The 19161-nt window shown below is 34.2% G+C and overlaps 2 protein-coding genes across 2 annotated transcripts; one reads left to right on the top strand and one right to left on the bottom strand.

Moving 5' to 3' along the window:
- The first annotated feature begins 173 nt into the window (after positions 1-173).
- Positions 174-4247, top strand: LOC113734652 (putative late blight resistance protein homolog R1A-3). The gene is made up of 2 exons (XM_027261278.2): positions 174-3785; positions 3951-4247. The coding sequence occupies exon 1, from the start codon at positions 314-316 to the stop codon at positions 3767-3769; it is 3456 nt and encodes a 1151-aa protein (XP_027117079.2). The 5' UTR covers positions 174-313; the 3' UTR covers positions 3770-3785; positions 3951-4247.
- A 6637-nt stretch (positions 4248-10884) lies between these two features.
- On the bottom strand, positions 10885-16785 carry LOC113734654 (auxin-induced protein PCNT115-like). Its single transcript, XM_027261279.2, has 5 exons — positions 16424-16785; positions 13663-13863; positions 12476-12648; positions 12289-12391; positions 10885-11450 (listed from the first exon to the last, which is right to left on the bottom strand). Exons 1-5 carry the CDS (start codon positions 16643-16645, stop codon positions 11118-11120), a joined length of 1032 nt encoding a protein of 343 aa, XP_027117080.1. The 5' UTR covers positions 16646-16785; the 3' UTR covers positions 10885-11117.
- Between the last annotated feature and the right edge of the window lie 2376 nt (positions 16786-19161).

Raw genomic sequence — 19161 nt, forward strand, 5'->3', positions numbered from 1 at the left:
AATTTTTATCAATTTCCTCCATTTGTAATTAGTTCAAGATAAATTTGGATTTTGGGTGAAGCCAATTTGACCCAATACGTGCCTAGCTCCAATTCCACATAGTTGAATAATTGATTATCATTGCCTGGGGTCCACCTTGATGCCAATTCCACCTACTTGAATGGTTGGTTGTCTCAATACTCTTCTTCACCTTCTCACCAGAAACAAATAAGCAATTTTCAGGAAAGAAATACTTTGCTAGCTCTGCAGTTAGTGAGATTTGTCTCTCTCTTAAAATTTGAGAGTGAAACTGACGAAAATCCCTCCAAAAGAGATGGAGATGGCCTCCACTTGCAGCATCGATCGGGTCTTACTTGATCTAGAGTCGCTCCTGAACAGCTTCCAAGACCGGTATGTTCCTGACGGTGTTCTTGCTGCAATCGAACGCATGAAATTTCTCAAAACATTTGTTATGTGTGCAAGAAAGTGGAGCCAAAGCAACGATCTGTACTTGGAATCTGACAATGTTGTGAAGAAGGTGAGTCTTCCATCTTTCTTATCTTGCATCGAAGATACCTTTCACAAATATGAGGAGGATATTCACTCTCTTTCCCATAGATCAGAAACGGACGAATATGGAATGTTCTTCGAAATTGAGGAACAGATCAAATTACTTAAGCAAGAAATCATCCAAATTTACTTTGCTTTGGCAAGCAGCAGGTCATTGCAATCAAATTCTTGTATGACAGATGATGAACTAATGGAATTCATAGACCTCATCCTGCAAAATCTAGCAGATTTGACAAATGACTATATGCATCCGCAAATTAGTGAATCGTTTGTTTATGCTATTTTGAGTGCTCAAGTCCAAGCCCTTGAAGCAAAGCTAACATTCTTGAAAAGCTTCATTCCCTTTGCCAAATTGCGAGGAACTGCAGATATTCCTACCTCGCTATTGGCTCACTTTGAAGTGGTGGCTTTGAACGCAGCACGCCTCTCTTACATGTGTTCTTTTCGGGAAGATGAGGATCTGCACAATCTTGACTTGTGCTGCATGGTATATGAGCAACAACAGAAAATCACACCTATAGATTTTCAAGTCTATGAGATTTTTATGGAAGTTCTTAGAGCTACAAGATCCTCAAAATCATTGCATGATAGAATGATGGATAAGCAGATATTAAACAACTTCAATGATTCTCTCATAAGTTGTCTCTGGGAGCTGTTATGCTGCAGCTCTAGCTTTATGGATTCTATGAAAGATGAAATGCGAATACTCTATGCAGGACTGAGGTTTTTGAGAAGCATTTTAAGGGAGCAGCAGGAGAAAATGGATGAACAAAACGAAAAAATTGGTTCACTTCTTAGTGAGGCAGGCATTATAATTTGCTCGCCTTCTCTAAACAGAGTGAAAGGAGGAGAAGTTAGCTTCTCAGAGTCCACAGATGCCCTTGACTGTTATGATATGCTGGCTAATACCAACATCCATATCGAACATTTTAAGGATCAGATCAGTGGCTCAAGCATTATTGAAACTATTCCTTCCTTTCATAGCTTAAGAGCACCAGAAGTTAGCAAGACTTCCCACCGCATGCTATCAAAAGGTCAAATGCCAATAACCCATGAAGTCATGGTTGGTCTTGATGATGATGCAGCAAAAGTAATTGAACGACTTATATGGGGAGCGGATCAGGTGGAAATTGTTCCCATTGTGGGAATGGCTGGGCTTGGTAAGACGACTTTAGCCAAAAAAGTTTACAATGATAGTTCAGTAATCTGTAACTTCCACATTCGTCTTTGGTGTACTGTTTCTCAAGCCTACAACATGAAAAATGTGTTACTTCAAATTTTGTGCTCTGATGGCAAACATTCCAGGAAGGATGATAAGTTAAAAAATCTGGATGAACATGCGTTGCTGGAAAAGCTCTACAAAAAGCTAAAGGAGAATCGGTATCTTGTTGTTTTTGATGATGTCTGGGACATTAAGGTATGGAATGAGCTGGGAATTTCATTGCCGGATGATAAGAAAGGAAGTAGAATCATCTTCACGAGTCGATCTTCTAATGTGGCTTTACAGGTTGAATATGGGGGGAAACCTCACTATCTTCACCCGCTTAGTGAGAAAGAAAGTTTTGAATTACTGCAGAAGAAGGTATTTGGAGAAGAAGATTGTCCTCAAGCATTGCATGGATTGGGAATGGAGATTGCCAAAAAGTGCAGGGGATTGCCACTTGCACTTGTTGTTGTAGCTGGAGTACTAGCAACCATAGAGCATGATATTTGTGTTTGGGAAAAATTTGCTGAAAGTTTCACTTCAACCACGGTGGCTGATGCAGAACAATGCAAAAAGTCGATGGAGCTCAGTTATGGGCATTTACCATATCACTTGAAGGCATGCTTGCTGTATTTTGCTGCATTTCGAGAGGATGAAAAAATTGGTGCCAAGGAGTTGATGTGTCTCTGGGTTGCAGAAGGGTTTGTGGAAATAATTGAAGGAAAGAGATCAGAGGATATTGCAGAAGAATATCTGATGGACCTGATTGGCCGAAACTTAGTTATGGTAAGTGAAAACAGATCCATTGGTGGAGTCAAAACTTGTTACGTTCACGATTTGATATTTGAGTTCTGTAAAGGCGAGGCGAAAGAAAAGAAATTTCTTCAGGTCTTGCGAGGATATGATGAGCTTTCTACCTTTAATGAGCCTCCCAACCTACCTCGGTTGTCCATTTGCTCCAATGGAGAGGATTTTATAAAGTCAAAGCTCTTTTGTCCACATTTAGATACTCTGCTATTCCATGATGCTACTCTAGGAGATAAGTTTGAGTTGCGTGACATCTCCTTCCTTTTTTGCATCTACAAACATCTTAAAGTTTTGAATTTAGAGGGCATTATCCTAAGGCTGAAGGAGCTTCCAGCTGAAGTCGAATCACTTCTTTGTTTGAGGTACTTAGCCCTTAGAGCTCTGTTCATGGAATTCATTCCACCATCTATAGCCAAGCTCTCACATTTGGAAACCTTCAGTCTAAATTCTTTTGAGGCGGTTTCATTGCCAGATAGCATCTGGAACATGGAGAAGTTGAGGCATGTACATGTAAGGCCTGGCGTCGTTATTCCTCTCTCCTCCGATGACAGCGGTGTTGAAAACCTCTCTAATTTAGAGACACTCTCTGCTCTGTTTCTTTATCTTGACGAAGAGGGAGAGAACTTGTTGAGAAGGATTCCCAACGTTCGCCGACTTAAAATTTTCGATTTGGGGGAACAAAACAGAGTATGCTGCAACATGAGTCGACTAGCATGCCTAGAATCACTCGCCTGGTTGGGCAGTTACTCCTCAGGTTCATGGGAGCATGTTGAGCTTTCTTTTCCCATGAATTTGAAGAAGTTGAGCCTTAGCGGTCTGGCTCTTCCCTGTAGAAAAATGTCATTGATGGAACAACTACCCAATCTTGAAGTCCTCAAATTACGAGCCCAGTCGACGGAGGGCCAAAAATGGGAGCTGATGGAAGGAGGATTCCCTAAACTCAGGGTCTTGACTTTGGAATATGTACAGATTGTTGAGTGGACAGAGGCAGACCCTGACAGTGATGATTACTTCCCGTGCCTTCAGCAATTAAAACTCCGAAGCATTTCTAAATTGGAAATGATGCCTTCTTGTTTAGGGCGTATATCTACTCTTGAAACCATTAAAATGAATGGGTGTGGAGATGGCGTCAAGTCTTTGGTAAGGGAAATTGAAGAAGCACAGGAATATAATGGAAATGAGAACCTGAAGATCATCATCATAGATTGAGCTGGTGCAATGTCTGGTAATTTTTTTTTGTTGTTAGCATTAATTGGCTTGTAGAAATAATCATGCTTTTTTCATTTAAGGGAGCTTAATTTATATTGACATTTTGGTAGCTTTTTTGTACTACTTCAGTAGTACAAACAACTAATTATTGCTCTATTTTTTCTTGATGATATATCATCAGGGAGTGTGATTGTCATCTGTGTGGTCTGGCTTTCTTTGGTGCTTTTGTGGAAGATTGAGGTGAAAATTGAAAGGATCGATGGCTCTTTTCTTGTCAAAATATGGTGGAAACGACCAATGAGGTTTGTACGACCAATGTGTAATTTCGTTTTGCTGCATTTAGTGATGGTTGTGTACTATTTCTTTTCAAACATGTGACAATTTGCTGTTGGTGTATTTTGTTATCTTTTTTTTCCTATTTGAGGTTCAAACTTCATCATTTTGACAAAATTGATTAACAATTTATGTTTGAGATCAATCATTCTTGGAAGAATATGACAGCCCAACAGACTTGTGGTCTAGAAATTCATGTCGAAAGGAAACCTATATGATCATCTCTTTTCTGCTCAATATATGCTCAATCTTAGGTTTGGATTTAGGATATCCAACTTTGAGATTTGCTAAATTTTCAGAATCATATTTTACTTCTTCAAATTGGAGAATTTTTGCAAAGAATGAAGTATGAGACTTAATAAGTTCCTTTAAGAAGGATGTCTGCAACTTGGTTTTTCTGCTGCTTGAGCTAGTTGCTGGAAAGGGCATTAGTAAAATTATTGATTCTCCAAAGAGCTTTAAAGGTGATTTGTTTGTATGAATATTTAATTTTCCATTTTTGAATTCCTACCTAGGATATATAGAGCTAGGGATAAACTATCCAAATTAGAGAGAAAATGTGTATAAATTTTACAATTGTATAATGGGCCAATACCTTTATTTATAGGCTGTGACAAGCGAATCTAGACAACTAATACAATGAATTTTGGGCGAATTAACGTATAATCAAAAAGAAAAACAAAGAGATCTGGAGATTTTCATAGTTAAAAAAAAAAAAAAGAGCAATTAACTGAATTCTTCGTGATGGAAGAACAAAAAAAAGGTAATCTATCTTTTTCTAAATACATGAATGAAATTTAATTGAATAAAACAGGAATGACATTTTGCCAGGCCTAAAACAAAAGAAACACATAATTGATTAAATATTGAAACTACCAAAACAAACAGGAAAAGGGGTTCAACAGCGTCCTAAAAAGTGGGCTCTGAGGGACAAAACGTAAGTCCATATACCCCTCTCAAGCTGAAAAGTAGACGCATCCCACATTCTGGACTCCCTCTCAGCTCAATCCACATGGTATGGATCTTATAAGGCCCAAATTTCAGGAAGTGTTTCGCATCTGCATTCATTCTGCTTTCTAGTTTCAACTATGATTTGTTCTGAATACTTGTGATAAATTGATGAGAATGGACTTCAGCTCGTAATCTATTTTCGCTTCTCTTTAGGGTAAATTCCCCTTCTATTTATTGCGAATCAATGGAAAATTTCTCTTTATTACTACTTGATAACACTTTGTGCTTAGTATATCAAGACTATTAATGAGTATGTTATATTTTTACAGAACTTCCGAAGGTTGAGATTATGATTTTTTACAGCAAATCATGTCACAATTAGTCTGTTATAGGTTAGGGATATTAACTGTCTTTTCAAGTCATGCCCCCCTTTCATCACACATGCTGGCGAATGCTTAGTTAACTTTAGGCAAATGAGAAAGTAAGGGTAACAACCCACCACCAAGCCCTTAAGGCTTTGGTGGGAAACCTTGCCTCTCACCAAAATGCCACTCTTGTGGCTCTACTTCAAATTCAGACGGGTGCATATTGCATCCGTCTGGTCCGGTGGTAGTTCTATCCCCATCGATTTCCCGTAGGTTCAGTTGAGCTTCCCTCTAATTAGAGTAGGAGTAGGAGTAGGAAATCCAGACGGGTGCATAGGGTCCGGTGGTGGTTCTATCCCCATCGGTCTCCCGTAGGCTCCTCTCTAGTGAGTTCTTTCTTCATTTCGTATAATGCATATTTAGATGTATGAAACACGTCTTCAATTACTAAGAAGGGACAAGGTCAATTTAAATTTAACTAATCCTAACTCTTGTTTATAAATGAAGATACGTGTCATACATCTAGATGGGTACTGCAGAAAATGGAGAGAGAATCAACTAGAGATGAGCCAAATCCCACTTTAGATTAGTTTTCAATTTTGGCGCTTGTTTTATTCTGTGGATCTTTACAATACAAAATATGATTACTCTTGGTCTGTGAGGGTATTACTATTATTTAGAGTGAAATTGCCCTGACAAGAACATAATTGTTTTGGCAATATAGCTAACCCTTTTCTATAATTTGCAACTAAGACGTACTATCGATAAGGTTTTGTTAAACAAATGATTTATATGTTTTTGTTGGAGGAGAAAATTGATAGCAATATGAAATTCCAATAATTAAATTTCTATTCTTTTTAATTAATTTTTAAAAAATTATCTTAGTACGTATCCCTAAAACAAATTCCCACTACGTAAATAGCACATTAGGACCCAATTGTAAAGGTTCAGAAGCAGTGAGCCCACCACTTTCGTATGCCTCCAAATACCCTTATTATAGTGGATGGATCACGGATGGCAATTTGATTAGGGGTGGTAATTTCCGACACGATCTGAAAATACGATACGAACTTAACACGAAATTAATGGGTTTAGGTTGAGGTTTTACGGGTTCGGGTCAGAATCGGGTTGAACCCGGTGAACCCGAAAAGAAAACGGGTCGAATTTGGGACAATCCGTGGGTGACCCGATAACCCGTTTACAAATTAAAAATAATTTAATAAACATAAAAATTATTTTATCTAACTAAACTAAGTTATTCTTTTTTTCCAAAGGCATTAATCACTTAATCCTAAATGAATTTATTTAACTTTTGTGAAGTTGAAATTATTATGTTTGGACAAATAATGTATTATATTATTTTTTACTTTTATACTGTTTTAATTTATTTTATATTTGATTTGGGATAAAACACTTTTATGGTATTTTAATTTATTTTAGATTTGGTTTGGGATTATTTATTTAAATTTTTATTATTTGATTATGCAATTAGTCTTGTGCAAAATTGGTTTTATTAGAAATTACAGTGGTAAATTAGTAAATTGAAATTAAGTTTCGGGTCATTCGCGTCGACCTACCAATCCGAAATTTTCGGGTTCGGATTAGGTATCCTGACCCGTTTCGAGTTGACAGGTCAAGTTCGGATCAGTGGATTTTCTGTTATACCCGGATCTTAACCCGACCGGCACAACCTGATTTGGATCCGATTGCCACCCCTACACGGTGGGTTCTAAGATAGGAACCAATTTTTAAATGTGGCTCGCCATGTGTCTGACATATGGCAGGTTCCTTTTATAAAAAGAAAATGGAACTAATAAACTGGTCCACTGCATGTCAGAAACACAATAGGCCTAGCTAGAAAAATGGAACTAAACTTTTCAAAAATATTTTTTGAACTTCTTTTTGGCAATATTTCAACAAATTTGCCCTAGGTTTGGTGTTGATTAGGTCCAGGTTGATTAATAACCTTGACTAAAATATGTGAACAATTAATATTCAAGAAAATATTCTACACAAAGAAATTGAAAACTAGTACATTTTATTTTTTTCCCTCATATATATCATGCATTTTTCATATTTGATTCACATAAAGTAATGGCATTACTTGCGATCCAAACCAATTTAAAGTAGTGACGGCTAGTTGAGATCAAATACAATTGTGTGATTAGAATTTTGTTTCGAATATTAATATGTTGTATAACCAACTAGAAAAATTCTGTAGCCATCTTAGAGTGTCATTCCTTCAATGTGCTTCTTCCAATGATGATAGTAACTGGTAATTTAAATTACTGGAATTGTAATGACCTAAATATTAAAAATAATATTTCACCATCCAACTATGAATTTAAATAACATTTGACCAAAAAGGGGTTATAAAATCTGACAACTATTTATCCTACTAATTCTACAGAACAATTGGTCACCGCCAAATTCTGAACTAGATTTGTGTTTTTTGTGACTTTTATATCTTTCTGTTTTCATCTTTTTTCTTTCTCTAAATGGGATGAATTAGATGTATGAGTAATATTCAAAAACATGATAGGAATACTGCTATTAATGGCAGAGTCTACTGGTTTCAGTTGATTTTTGTATTGCAAAATATCTTAAAAGAGTTATTGACAATTGAAAAGTGGACAATAAAACGGCGAAGAGTAATTTACATTTAAGTTTTTTTTTTTTATAAAAAACAGATTTCATTAACGAATTGCTAAAAATCGGTCAGCATGATTTGATTTACATAGCTACCTTAATGGCAAATTTAATATGCACTAAAACTTGCATATTTGTAATTTAACAAATGCAATATATCTGAAAAATTATGAAAAGATATGAAAAATACAAGAAATTTTAAAATTGTCGCCCTTTCATGCATATTGCAATAGTCAGATTTGCTAATAAACGGTTTTAAACTCCAATAATGATGATAAGATCTATTGAAATAGATCCCAAATCCAAAAAATTTTTAGATCTGATAACCAGAATTGAAATAAATTCAAATCCAACATCAAAATAAAGAAACAATTCACAAAAATCTCCATAGGAGTTTGTTTCAAATGGATGGATGATGTAATGTTCAAATTGGAATTGGATGACGTAAGTGCAAAGGTGAGCCGTTTCCTTTTTTGTTTTTTGGGAATACATTCGATGTTTGATTTTCATTTAAGGCGGAAGATGACAACACAATTTTAAACTGAATTTGACCATTTGCTTGTATGTAAAGTTTTAACTTTTTAACTTAGCGAGGAGTGCTTAAAATCTTACCAAATATCAGTTGTTTTTTTTTCATCAGTTGTTTTTTTTTTTACCAAATATCAGTTGTTGTCGGTCCTTTAATTTAATTTAAGGAATAATTTCATAAATCTCCCCTGAAGTTTTTTGTCAGCATTACAAGCCTCCCCTGAAGTTCTAGAAATATCACATGCTTTAGACCTTTTCTTTCTGTAGCCTTGGGGTTGCTTTTGATGTAAACGTTCCGAGCATAAAATGTTTACTCATAATGCTTGTGTTTAGGGTTAATTACATTTACCTCCCCTAAGGTCTAGCCAAACTACCAGTCAAACCTTGAGGTTAAATCAAATAACAGTCTAATCCCTTGACTAAGCAAACGTTTATCAAAAACTTCCTTGCTGTCCTAAGACGTTATTCAAGGTATGATGTCAGCAACAAAACTATTATGAGAGGCCAAAAATGCCCTTATAATAACAAAACTATTACGCATGTGTCATCACTAATTTCTTTGACTTTTTCCTGAAGTAATAATAACATTTTTTTTCTTTTCTTTGTTTCCTAAAATATACTAAAAGAAATTGACTGCCCAAAAACCACAAAAGAAAAAGAAAAGAGTTGCAAATTTTTATGAAAAGTCAATTTCACTAGTTGTTACCCCATAGAAGAAAGATTCAAAATAACATAACAATAATAAAATATTAGGAAAAAAAAAAGAGCTTTGCAATAACAAACAGAGGAGAAATTAAATGAAAATTATGAAAAAAGAAAAGAAAAGGAGAGTATACCAAAATAAAAAAAAATGAAAGTGCTTTCGAGTTGAGAGCTTCACCTTGCAATGGGTTTAGATTTAAATAGCCTTTTAATTTAATGGCTAAAGTTGAAGTTAGGATTGTCAATTGGGATAACATATTAATTTGCCAGCAACCTTCGCTGGAAAGACTTCTTCATAACCAATAAGTGTGTACAGGGTTCAATTGGGATAATACCATGTGTTAACTTTCAAGCACAAAAAGGCACATAATTGCATGGACGATTTGTCACTTTTCTACTCCACTTGGTACAAATCAATGTTGCTAAATGCCCCGTGCCAATTTTCTACATGGTAAATATGAGGAATTTGCGAATCTAAAGTGAAATGGATTCTTTTTGTTATTAGTGATCTAAAAATTTAAAATGAAATGGTTTTCGTCTCTTCGGCTCTTGAATAAAGGGATCTTGATGTTTTCTTGTTGACTTGTTGGCTGGTTTGTGTTCTATTTGTCATGAAAATAATTTTCATACAAATTTTGTAGAATGTGGTTTGAGTGGTGATGAGAATAGGAGATGCAACTGTTTGGTTTTTATTCTAATTATCATGAATATATTTTTCATAAAAATTTTGTGGAATTTGGTTTGAGTAGTGATGAGAATACGAGATACAACAATTTAGACTTGTTTGGTGGTTTTGTGGTCACTTTTGGCCAAAATTGATGATCAAATCATAATTTACACAAAATTTCAAGTTCCAGTTGCAAATTTGACAAAGATCCACCATTGAAGGTTAGTGGCCGGTAGTGACAAAGATCCACTTCGACTGCTGCTGCCATGGTTGCCATATTCAAGCTTTCAGAAAGTTAGAGATGAAGAAGATTAAAAAAAAAGGAAGGAATTATGATTTTGTTAGAGTATAAAATTATATCTGGGTGTTTGAAAATTCGTTCCTATTGTAAAATACAATACAGGCACTAGTCCAACTAATAATGCTTATGGTTATCTTGTCTTTTCACCAATTCCATCTATGATACTTAACGGAAGTTACTAATTGGGGGGCATTTGCTATTTGACCAAATTTCAAGGATCATTTGGTAGTTTGGCCAAACCTTAAGAGAGGTAATTGTAATTAACCTTGCGTTTAATTAGCCTTGAATTGAATGCTGTTTGACAATCTATAAGTGTCATAGCAATAGCACATATAAAATGGACCACTATAGTATTTAAGGAGTCCAATAGCTAATCTTTAATGCATTCAATTGCAGAGAAAATTATATTATGCTTTTACATGACTTCATTACAACCACATAAAAAAACTCCACTCTTCTTATTACAACTTTGCATGCCTTAACCCTCGACACAATAGTATGCCTCAATATAGTGAAATCCACCATCAGGCACATAGCTGAAGGAATTATTTTAAGAATTAAGATATTACAATAGCGTACAAAGCACGTGAACTATTACTAATAGCATTCAAAAGTAGAATAGATAACCTTTAATGCATTCAACTGCAAGCAAAATTATGTTCCGTTTTTACATGACCAGATCTTTATTCAGTACAACCTCTCTGAAAAAACTCTAATTGCCTTAACCCTCGAGGAGACAATAGTATGACGAAATTTATTGGAACAAACACATATCACTCAACTCTCAATATAGTGAAATCCACCATCAGGCACATAGCTAGAAGAAATTATTGCCATAACAAAGGTACGTCTTCATGTGCACTTCCAGGTTGACAAAGGTGGAGTATCAGCAGTTTTCCAAGTGCCAGCTTCAGACGCATATCTCTCACCCTTGATAGCTGAAGCAATAGATTCGAGTTCCGCCTTATCCTCTGCGGACAGTTTTACGGATAAAGCTCCTATATTCTGATTGAGGTTCTCAATCTTGGTAGTGCCCGGTATGGGGCAAACATCTTTGCCTTGGTGATGGACCCAGGCCAATGCTAGCTGTGATGGAGTACAACCCTTCCTTGAAGCAATGGCATTGACCTGCTCGTACAACTTCTTGTTGTGCTCCAAATTATCCGCTTGAAACCTTGGCATATTCTGCATTGAATGAATGTCAAAATTTAAGCAACTAGAATGCCAGAAATTCAAAAATGGAATAAAGCATGTGTCATCAACAAATGAAGACAATATGATCATCGATAGTATTGTTTGAGGTGTAGAAAGTTCAGGGGAAAGAACAATCCAGTAAGGTGGATTGAGTACTCCAAGAAACATCAATTGCAGAAGGTAGATCCTGAGATACATTTCCCATTAAAGAGGAAACTCAAAATGGAAATCCAATACATTTTCATACTATCTAGACAGTATTATCATGTGAACTTGTGACCAACCAAACTCAGTTAGAGGATGTATAGAAAAAGGGAAAAAAAAAAAAAACAATTTGAGAGGACAATATATAACTTTTGTGCCTAAGACCAGACGATGACATTGCAATGTAAGTCCGTTTCCCCTCAAAATTGTAAAGAGACTATTACTAAAAAATGCCATAGTTTCTTCCCTTTTTCATGTCTAGGATGTTCTTGCACCATAAAATAGAACACTCCCACTGCTCATGATATTTGACAATGCCAAAAACTAATACAGAGCACAAAATTTCTATCCTGTCTGTACGAAAGGTTCAGTTTCTAACAAAGCCAAAAACTGCACTTATTGGAATCCAAGACTACAAGACTTGTCAGATAGAAAAAAGCTTATTGTGTAGCTCTGTTGGATAGAAGTTAATTAAATTAGATAGTTTTAGAAAAGATCAACCAAATTATTGGACATCAAATAGTGCAGCAACATAACAGATGAATAAGAATAGGGATATTGAGCAAGATTGCCACTGACTATACTACAATAGAAACTACTAATCTTTTTGGCTATAGTCACATACCTTTCTGGCATCCCCTTCAGTAAAATTCTCAACCAGCTTTGGACCTGAAGAGAAGAATCCTCTTCCAAGTGGACTGTATGCAACAATCCCTATTCCAAGCTCTCTGAAAGATTATACCAAAAACTGAATTGAGAACTTCATATTTCTTCTAGACCATGTAGAAAATGCAGCAGAATATATGCACTACCTGCAAGTGGGAATAATCTCTTCCTCGACATCTCTGGTCCACAATGACCACTCCAACTGCACAGCTGTTATTGGGTGAACAGCATGTGCTCTTCGAATTGTTGAAGCTGAGGCCTCAGACAGACCTATATACTTTATTTTACCCTCTTCAACCAGTTTCTTGAGCTCTCCTATCTAGAGAATTTCAATGGACAAGAAAATGCAAAGCTGATTTATTACATTCAATACTTAGGCAGATAATCAAAATATTACGTGCAAAAAAGTAAAAGTTGCACTAGTTCAACGAAGTCGTGGACAAAGTATACGTCAAACTGAAATCGCTAATTGATAAAAATGGCAATAAGCATCCAGTGATACTTCTCTATGTACAGCCCACCGGATGACTTAGCTCTACTGGACCATGCCAACAAAATGCTCCTCCAATATGATTACATGACATTGTTGACTTCGTCTATATATAATAATGGCCGTACATATCAATTATCAGTTGTCAATTTTCCTTGATTTCCTTTATACCTGCCTGTATTTTGAGTCATTAAACTGCAAGAAAGTTTCTTCCTAATACTCAGGAAAAACAAGACAATTCTTTGCTGACTACATTAGAAAAAGAAGACAGAAATTGTTTCATAAAAGCTTAATGTAAGTAAGCTGCTGAAATCTTTGAATTGCTTGGAGAGGTCAATGGGGCAGTTGCAGCTGGCTTTCACAATTAGACAAAAATCTGTACTCTGAACAAAATAAGTACCATGTTTTTAGATATCGACTAAAAAACTTCTATATGCAGTGCTTTTGGCACCAACTGAAAACGAATGACAAGGTAAGTAAATAGCATATCATTACACAACCGGATAGCCTATCTCAAATGAAAGAGAATGCTCAGGTCTCTTGGTTCTAAAGGAAAGCTGTACAATGTATAGCATGATATCCATCTGTATATCCCTCAGCAGGACTGTCAAGCTAATATAAGATATTTTCATTGTTTCCACTTTTCAGGATGCCTGGTGCTAAATCAGCTATACCATACTGCAGATTAGCCTAGACCATAAGGTTGACTAACTTTTCTGTGCAATTTTTGAAGAATTGAAATGGACATGAAACTGAATTATTCGAAATTTGGAGTTGATCAAACTTTTGTTTCATCAAGAATGAGGTGGAGCTAAAATACAAGAAAGGCAAGATGGCGCAAACCGTGACTTCAATGGGCACACGTGTATCAATTCGATGTTGATAATAGAGATCAATGCAGTCAACATCAAGCCGCTTCAAACTCGCTTCACAAGAAGCCCTTACATAGGCTGGATCACCACGCACATCAAACTTCCCATCCTGCAAATTGACTGCAAATTTTGTTGCTAGCTCCACTTTCGCTCTTATTCCTTCCTTCAAGGCCTAGAACCATGGTTTCAGTATATTAATCATCAAGGACATACACATTATTGCATGATATAGCAAGTGGATTTGTGATTTCATGGATGGCACAGTCCCTCTGGAGTTTTTCCAACACTTCATTGTTAAGGCTATGCCACTTCTTTATGTAGCAAAGGATATGAAAATTATGTAATCCTTGGAGTTTAGAAGTCTGATACTCTTAAAGGACCCAATCCATTTTCTCTTTTTGTTTTATGTTTCTTCAACTTAAATTTACAATCTAGCTTTTTCATTCACAAGATTTGGAGCACAACATGAACGTACACAGAATCGTGCACATACACATTAATACAAAAATAGGGAACTGATCAATGTAGATTAATTAGTGCCCTTTTTGGAACCATTTGGATCAAAGGAAAGGAAAGATAAATAAATAAAACATCCTAGTGAAAAAGAAAGGAAAGGAGAGTAGAGGAAAATAGTTCTCATTTGTCTTATTTGGATTAGATATGGATGGGAAAGAAAGAAAACCTAAATATGCTGTTTAAAGGAATGGTTTTTCTCTCTTTTTTTTTAACAGCAAAAGAGGAACTTTACTTATCGATAAAATATTTACATAAGTTGCTTAGTCAAACATTCCTAGCCTGCTGTTGCATCCCACAATTCATATCTAAAGCAGGTTTCACAAATGGCAAGTTCTACAGCTATGAAATACATGGTTACTCAAGTTTAAATTTGGGTGCTTGAGGCATTTTATAAGAAAATCATCAACGAGATTTTCTTTCCCTCTGTTTCCGTCTATTTTTGTGTGATGTCTGAGCAAAACACAATCCATCCATTTCCTTTTCCTTCCGTTTCCTCTCCTTTCCCCACCCAAAATCAATCCAAACACAATCCATCCATTTTCTTACCTTTCTTTTCCCTTCTATTCCTTTATACAATTCTCTTTTCATAATCTTTAAAACTTTACCGCTCATAAAAAGTAAATTTTACTATCCCTTATCAGAGAAATAGTAAACTTTCCATAAATTGATGACAATTTTAACTTCAAAGACGAAAATAGTACTATTTTACCAACTCCATTATGATGTAGAATTTTGAAGGAAAAAACAAAAGAAAATAAAGAGATGGTAGAAGAGTTCTAATCCTTCGTGTTACGTGGCTACTTCTAATGGGATAGAGCTATTCAAAGTATGCGCTAGACCTACAACCTTCTCTTCTCAACTTTGTTGCACGTTTGACAATTGACACCACATGGATGCCATTGTCGGAATATTGAAAAATTAGGGTGACTAAGCTATTTAGAAAACAATTTATAAAAATTAAAAAAAAAAAGGCTCTCAATTTTTTTTTCAACCACTTTTTTTCTCTTACAAGTATATTTTTTCAAGAAAGAAAAAAAACTATAATAAAATTTTCATGAACCACCTCCAAAAACACCAAACCAAACAAACCTAAGTTTTTATGTTATTTCCAGCAATTGGAACTTTTGATTGGTGCCTTAAAAGAGTCTAGTCTTTTTGGTTAAATAGTCTAATAAAATAAATATAATTTACACTTAACCCCTTGTAATAATTCACTGACTTCTTTTGCTACCTCCAATTTTATTTATCATCACTTTGCCCTTTCCCTATTTTTCCCCCTTGTTTGCTTCCCTTTCCTTCCTTTTAGAAGGTAACATATCTCAATGGTAGAGATAAAACTTCAATTATTTTGATTCCCGGCAAGAAAAATATAGTAATGAATCAAAGAGTTCTTTACCAAAGAATAGCGAGACAAATTGAAATTTAATTACTATTATACCCTAAACATGTTTTTTGCTTGGTTACCTAATAATTATAGATCCTGTTTGACAATCCAATTCAACACTTAAAGTTAATAAATTCAAATCAGAATATATTCAGACTCATTTGATAACCAAACATTGAAGATCTGAATTAATTAAATGACACTAAATTTCTTAAGCAAAACTTGTTCTAAAAAAATAAGTGATGAATTATTTACTTTATCTCTTAATGCGACATACACTTAAATGTATCAAATTTAATATTTAACAATTTAACAACTTAATGGATTCAGACTTCAAATTCAAATTTCAGTTTTCAAACTTCAACTTCAATTTTATCAAATGCATCCATAGAGAATTATATTGCTCAAGTGAATGTTTAACTAGCAGAATTTGTGTAAATATACAACGCATAGCTCCTAATAAATCAATAACTTCATAGCAAAAACCATTTGATACAAAAATGCACCAAAATCAAAATCCAAAATAATTCATTCAAAGTTTACAAGTGAGGACAAACATCTGAAAAAATAATTGCATGAAAAAATGAAGAAGAAGAAGAAGAAATGAAGAATATTGTTGTCTTATTTGACTAATAATACTTACAATTTAAACAAATGGAGTTTAAGTGCTGACAAAAAAAATTAAGGGGGCACAAAGGGAGACAAGATTTCAAGTGCAGGGGGTTAAGTATAATTTACCTAAATAAAATATTTACAAATATGCTCTTTTAGAAATTAAAAGTACAAGAGTTTATGCATAGCGCACAACAGCAGAAATTTGCAAATATGGTACCTTGCCAATGAGTATTTCGTTGGTGTGAGGTCCATAGAGATCGGAGGTGTCAAGATGGGTGATACCTCTGCTAATAGCATGGTGGATGAGTTTGATCATATCAGGCTCGGGCTTTGGCGCCCCGTAGAAGGCTGACATGCCCATGCAGCCCAGCCCTTGAGCTGAAACTACAAGACCTTGCGACCCCAGCTTGATTCTTGGCACTTTCACTGACGCCGCCATTTTCAGACAAGAACACAAGACACAGAGGAAAGACTTGAGTGGAGCAGAGTTTATTGTTTCGTTGCTGAGGCCTGAAGAAGAAGTATGGACTGGACTGATGAGGGATTACTGTAATCTTGATCTATGCTTTTAGTGATGACCTGGGGCCGCCGGCGGCTGGTGGGTCAGCGGGAGGACTTGCAAATGTAGGAGACTATTGGCCCCCGTTTCAACTGCCACTTTTTGGAGTTTTTTGTACAAAAAAAAAAAAAACATTAGGGATAATTTCAGAAACCTCCTGAGGTTTCTAACAATTTCACTGTGAGGTTTGTATCCCTTGATTTGATAATTTTAGTAATAAAATCTTAAAATAATATTGATTTGATCAAATTTTTAAATGAATACTCAAAATTGCCTTTGTGTAATGAGTTTTGATTTACTTCTCTGTATAATTATAAAATTATCTAGTATGGTTATAAGAAAATGTGCCAATTTTTTTATGTCCATATATATTATTTGATAAATAATTATAATAACAATTTTATCATTACGATAGGATATTTTTTATGTTATTTTATTATCTATTTAGATTTATAAAATAGGAAAAAAATATTGAATTGTCATTTTAAATGACTAGGGAGGTATGTGTAATTTTTAAAATTTTCAAAGAGCTAAATAAAATTGTTAAAAATCTCAAGGAAGGTTTATTGTTAAATTGACTTTTAAAACTCATTCTAAGTATAAGCATACCAAACAAAGGAATTTTATTAAAATATTTAAAGGTAGAATTGTCATTTTAAATTACTAGAAAAGTTTGTGCAATTTTTAAAATTTCAAAGGAGTTAAATAAAATTGTTAAAAACTTCAAGAAAGGTTTATTGTTAAATTGACTTTTAAAACTCATTCTAAGTATAAGCATACCAAATAAGAGAATTTTATTAAAATATTTAATAGTAAAATTATCATTTTAAATGACTATAGAACTATATGCAATTTTTAAATTTTTAAAGGAGCTAAATGAAATTGTTAAAAACCTCAAGAAGGTTTTATTGTTAAATTGACTTCTTCTGATGCCGCCATTTTCAGACAAAAACACAAGACAGGAAAGAGTTCAGTGGGGCAGAGTTCATCGTTAAGTAGCTGAGGCCTGAAGAAGAAGTATGGACTGGACTGATGAGGGATTATTGTAGTCTTGGTCTATGCTTTTAGGGATAATTGCAGAAATCGCTCCTGAGATTTCTGACAGTTACACTCACTTTCCCTAAGATTTGAAAAATAGCACTAACAATTTTTGAACTTAAGATTTCGATAGTAACTTCAGCCCATGTTAGAGAAAATATCATTAAAAAAGTCTTTTGGAAAGTGAGATAATAATTTTGTTTCATTTATACCCTTTTGCCTTTTGTGAGGTAGTATTAGTAAATGAATAAAAAACATTAAGAGATGAAAATAATTAGTGAAACTTAGAAAATATATATATTTTTTTTTTATAAAAAAAAAAAAAACACAAGGCACGGAGGAAAGAATTGAGTGGAGCGGAGTTTTGTTGTTTGTAGGTGAGCCCCAAAGAAGAAGAAGAAATTTATTTTTCATTATACATATATATATATATATATGTGTGTTTGTGTATATATTGGTAGAATGAATTATATATGTTCATTATATAAATATAAATATAAACATTTGGATTGGCCATTTTTATAATTTATATGTTTTTATAATTATTTTTCATTATATATATTTTATATGTTTTCATAAAAAATTTACATTTCATTATATATTATATGTGCGTGGGGTAGAATGAAAAAAGTTTTACGAGTGTACAAGAAATGAAAACCAAAATAAAAATGGAAAATGCTTACCTTTGTGCTTACCTCATCCAAGTCATAGTCAAATGTTGATCCCTCCGAGTCTACCCAGACTTGCAGGTCAATTACGCATCCTGATTCAATTTGTCCACTTGTTTCAATCAATATCATATCATCTTTTGACTGTTTCGTCGCGCAGACAATAATATATTAATGTCTCGTGCAATTATAGCGGACATTTGCTTCAAGAACATACATTGCGAGAACTGCCAAAAGCAAGGGCTGCGATTCTACCATCTAGAAGCTTGTTGTGGTAAGGATGGTAACACCTTTTAATAAAATTGAAGTTTGAGAATTAAAAATTAAAATATGAAATTTATAATTTAAATTTATTTAAATTATTAAATTATTAGATATTTAATTTGATACATTTAAGTACGTGTTATATTAAGTAATAAATAAATAAATTACTGTTTATTTTTTGAGTTATTTTGTTTAAAAATTTTTATATTATTTAATTAATTTAAATATTTTATTTTTTATAATTCAATATAACTGAATATGTTAAAATGTGAATTCATTAAATTTGAATAATATTAAGATCTATAATTACAACTTTAGTTATGATAAAGAAAAGAGTTGTTAGGGACAAATATAAATAATTAAGGCGTGTTATGTGACGAAGGGCGGTGACTCTGGTCCATCAATTAAATTAAATTAAAGTACAAA

The sequence above is a fragment of the Coffea arabica genome, chromosome 3c (genome assembly GCF_036785885.1).
Source record: "Coffea arabica cultivar ET-39 chromosome 3c, Coffea Arabica ET-39 HiFi, whole genome shotgun sequence".
Classification (NCBI taxonomy): domain Eukaryota; kingdom Viridiplantae; phylum Streptophyta; class Magnoliopsida; order Gentianales; family Rubiaceae; genus Coffea; species Coffea arabica.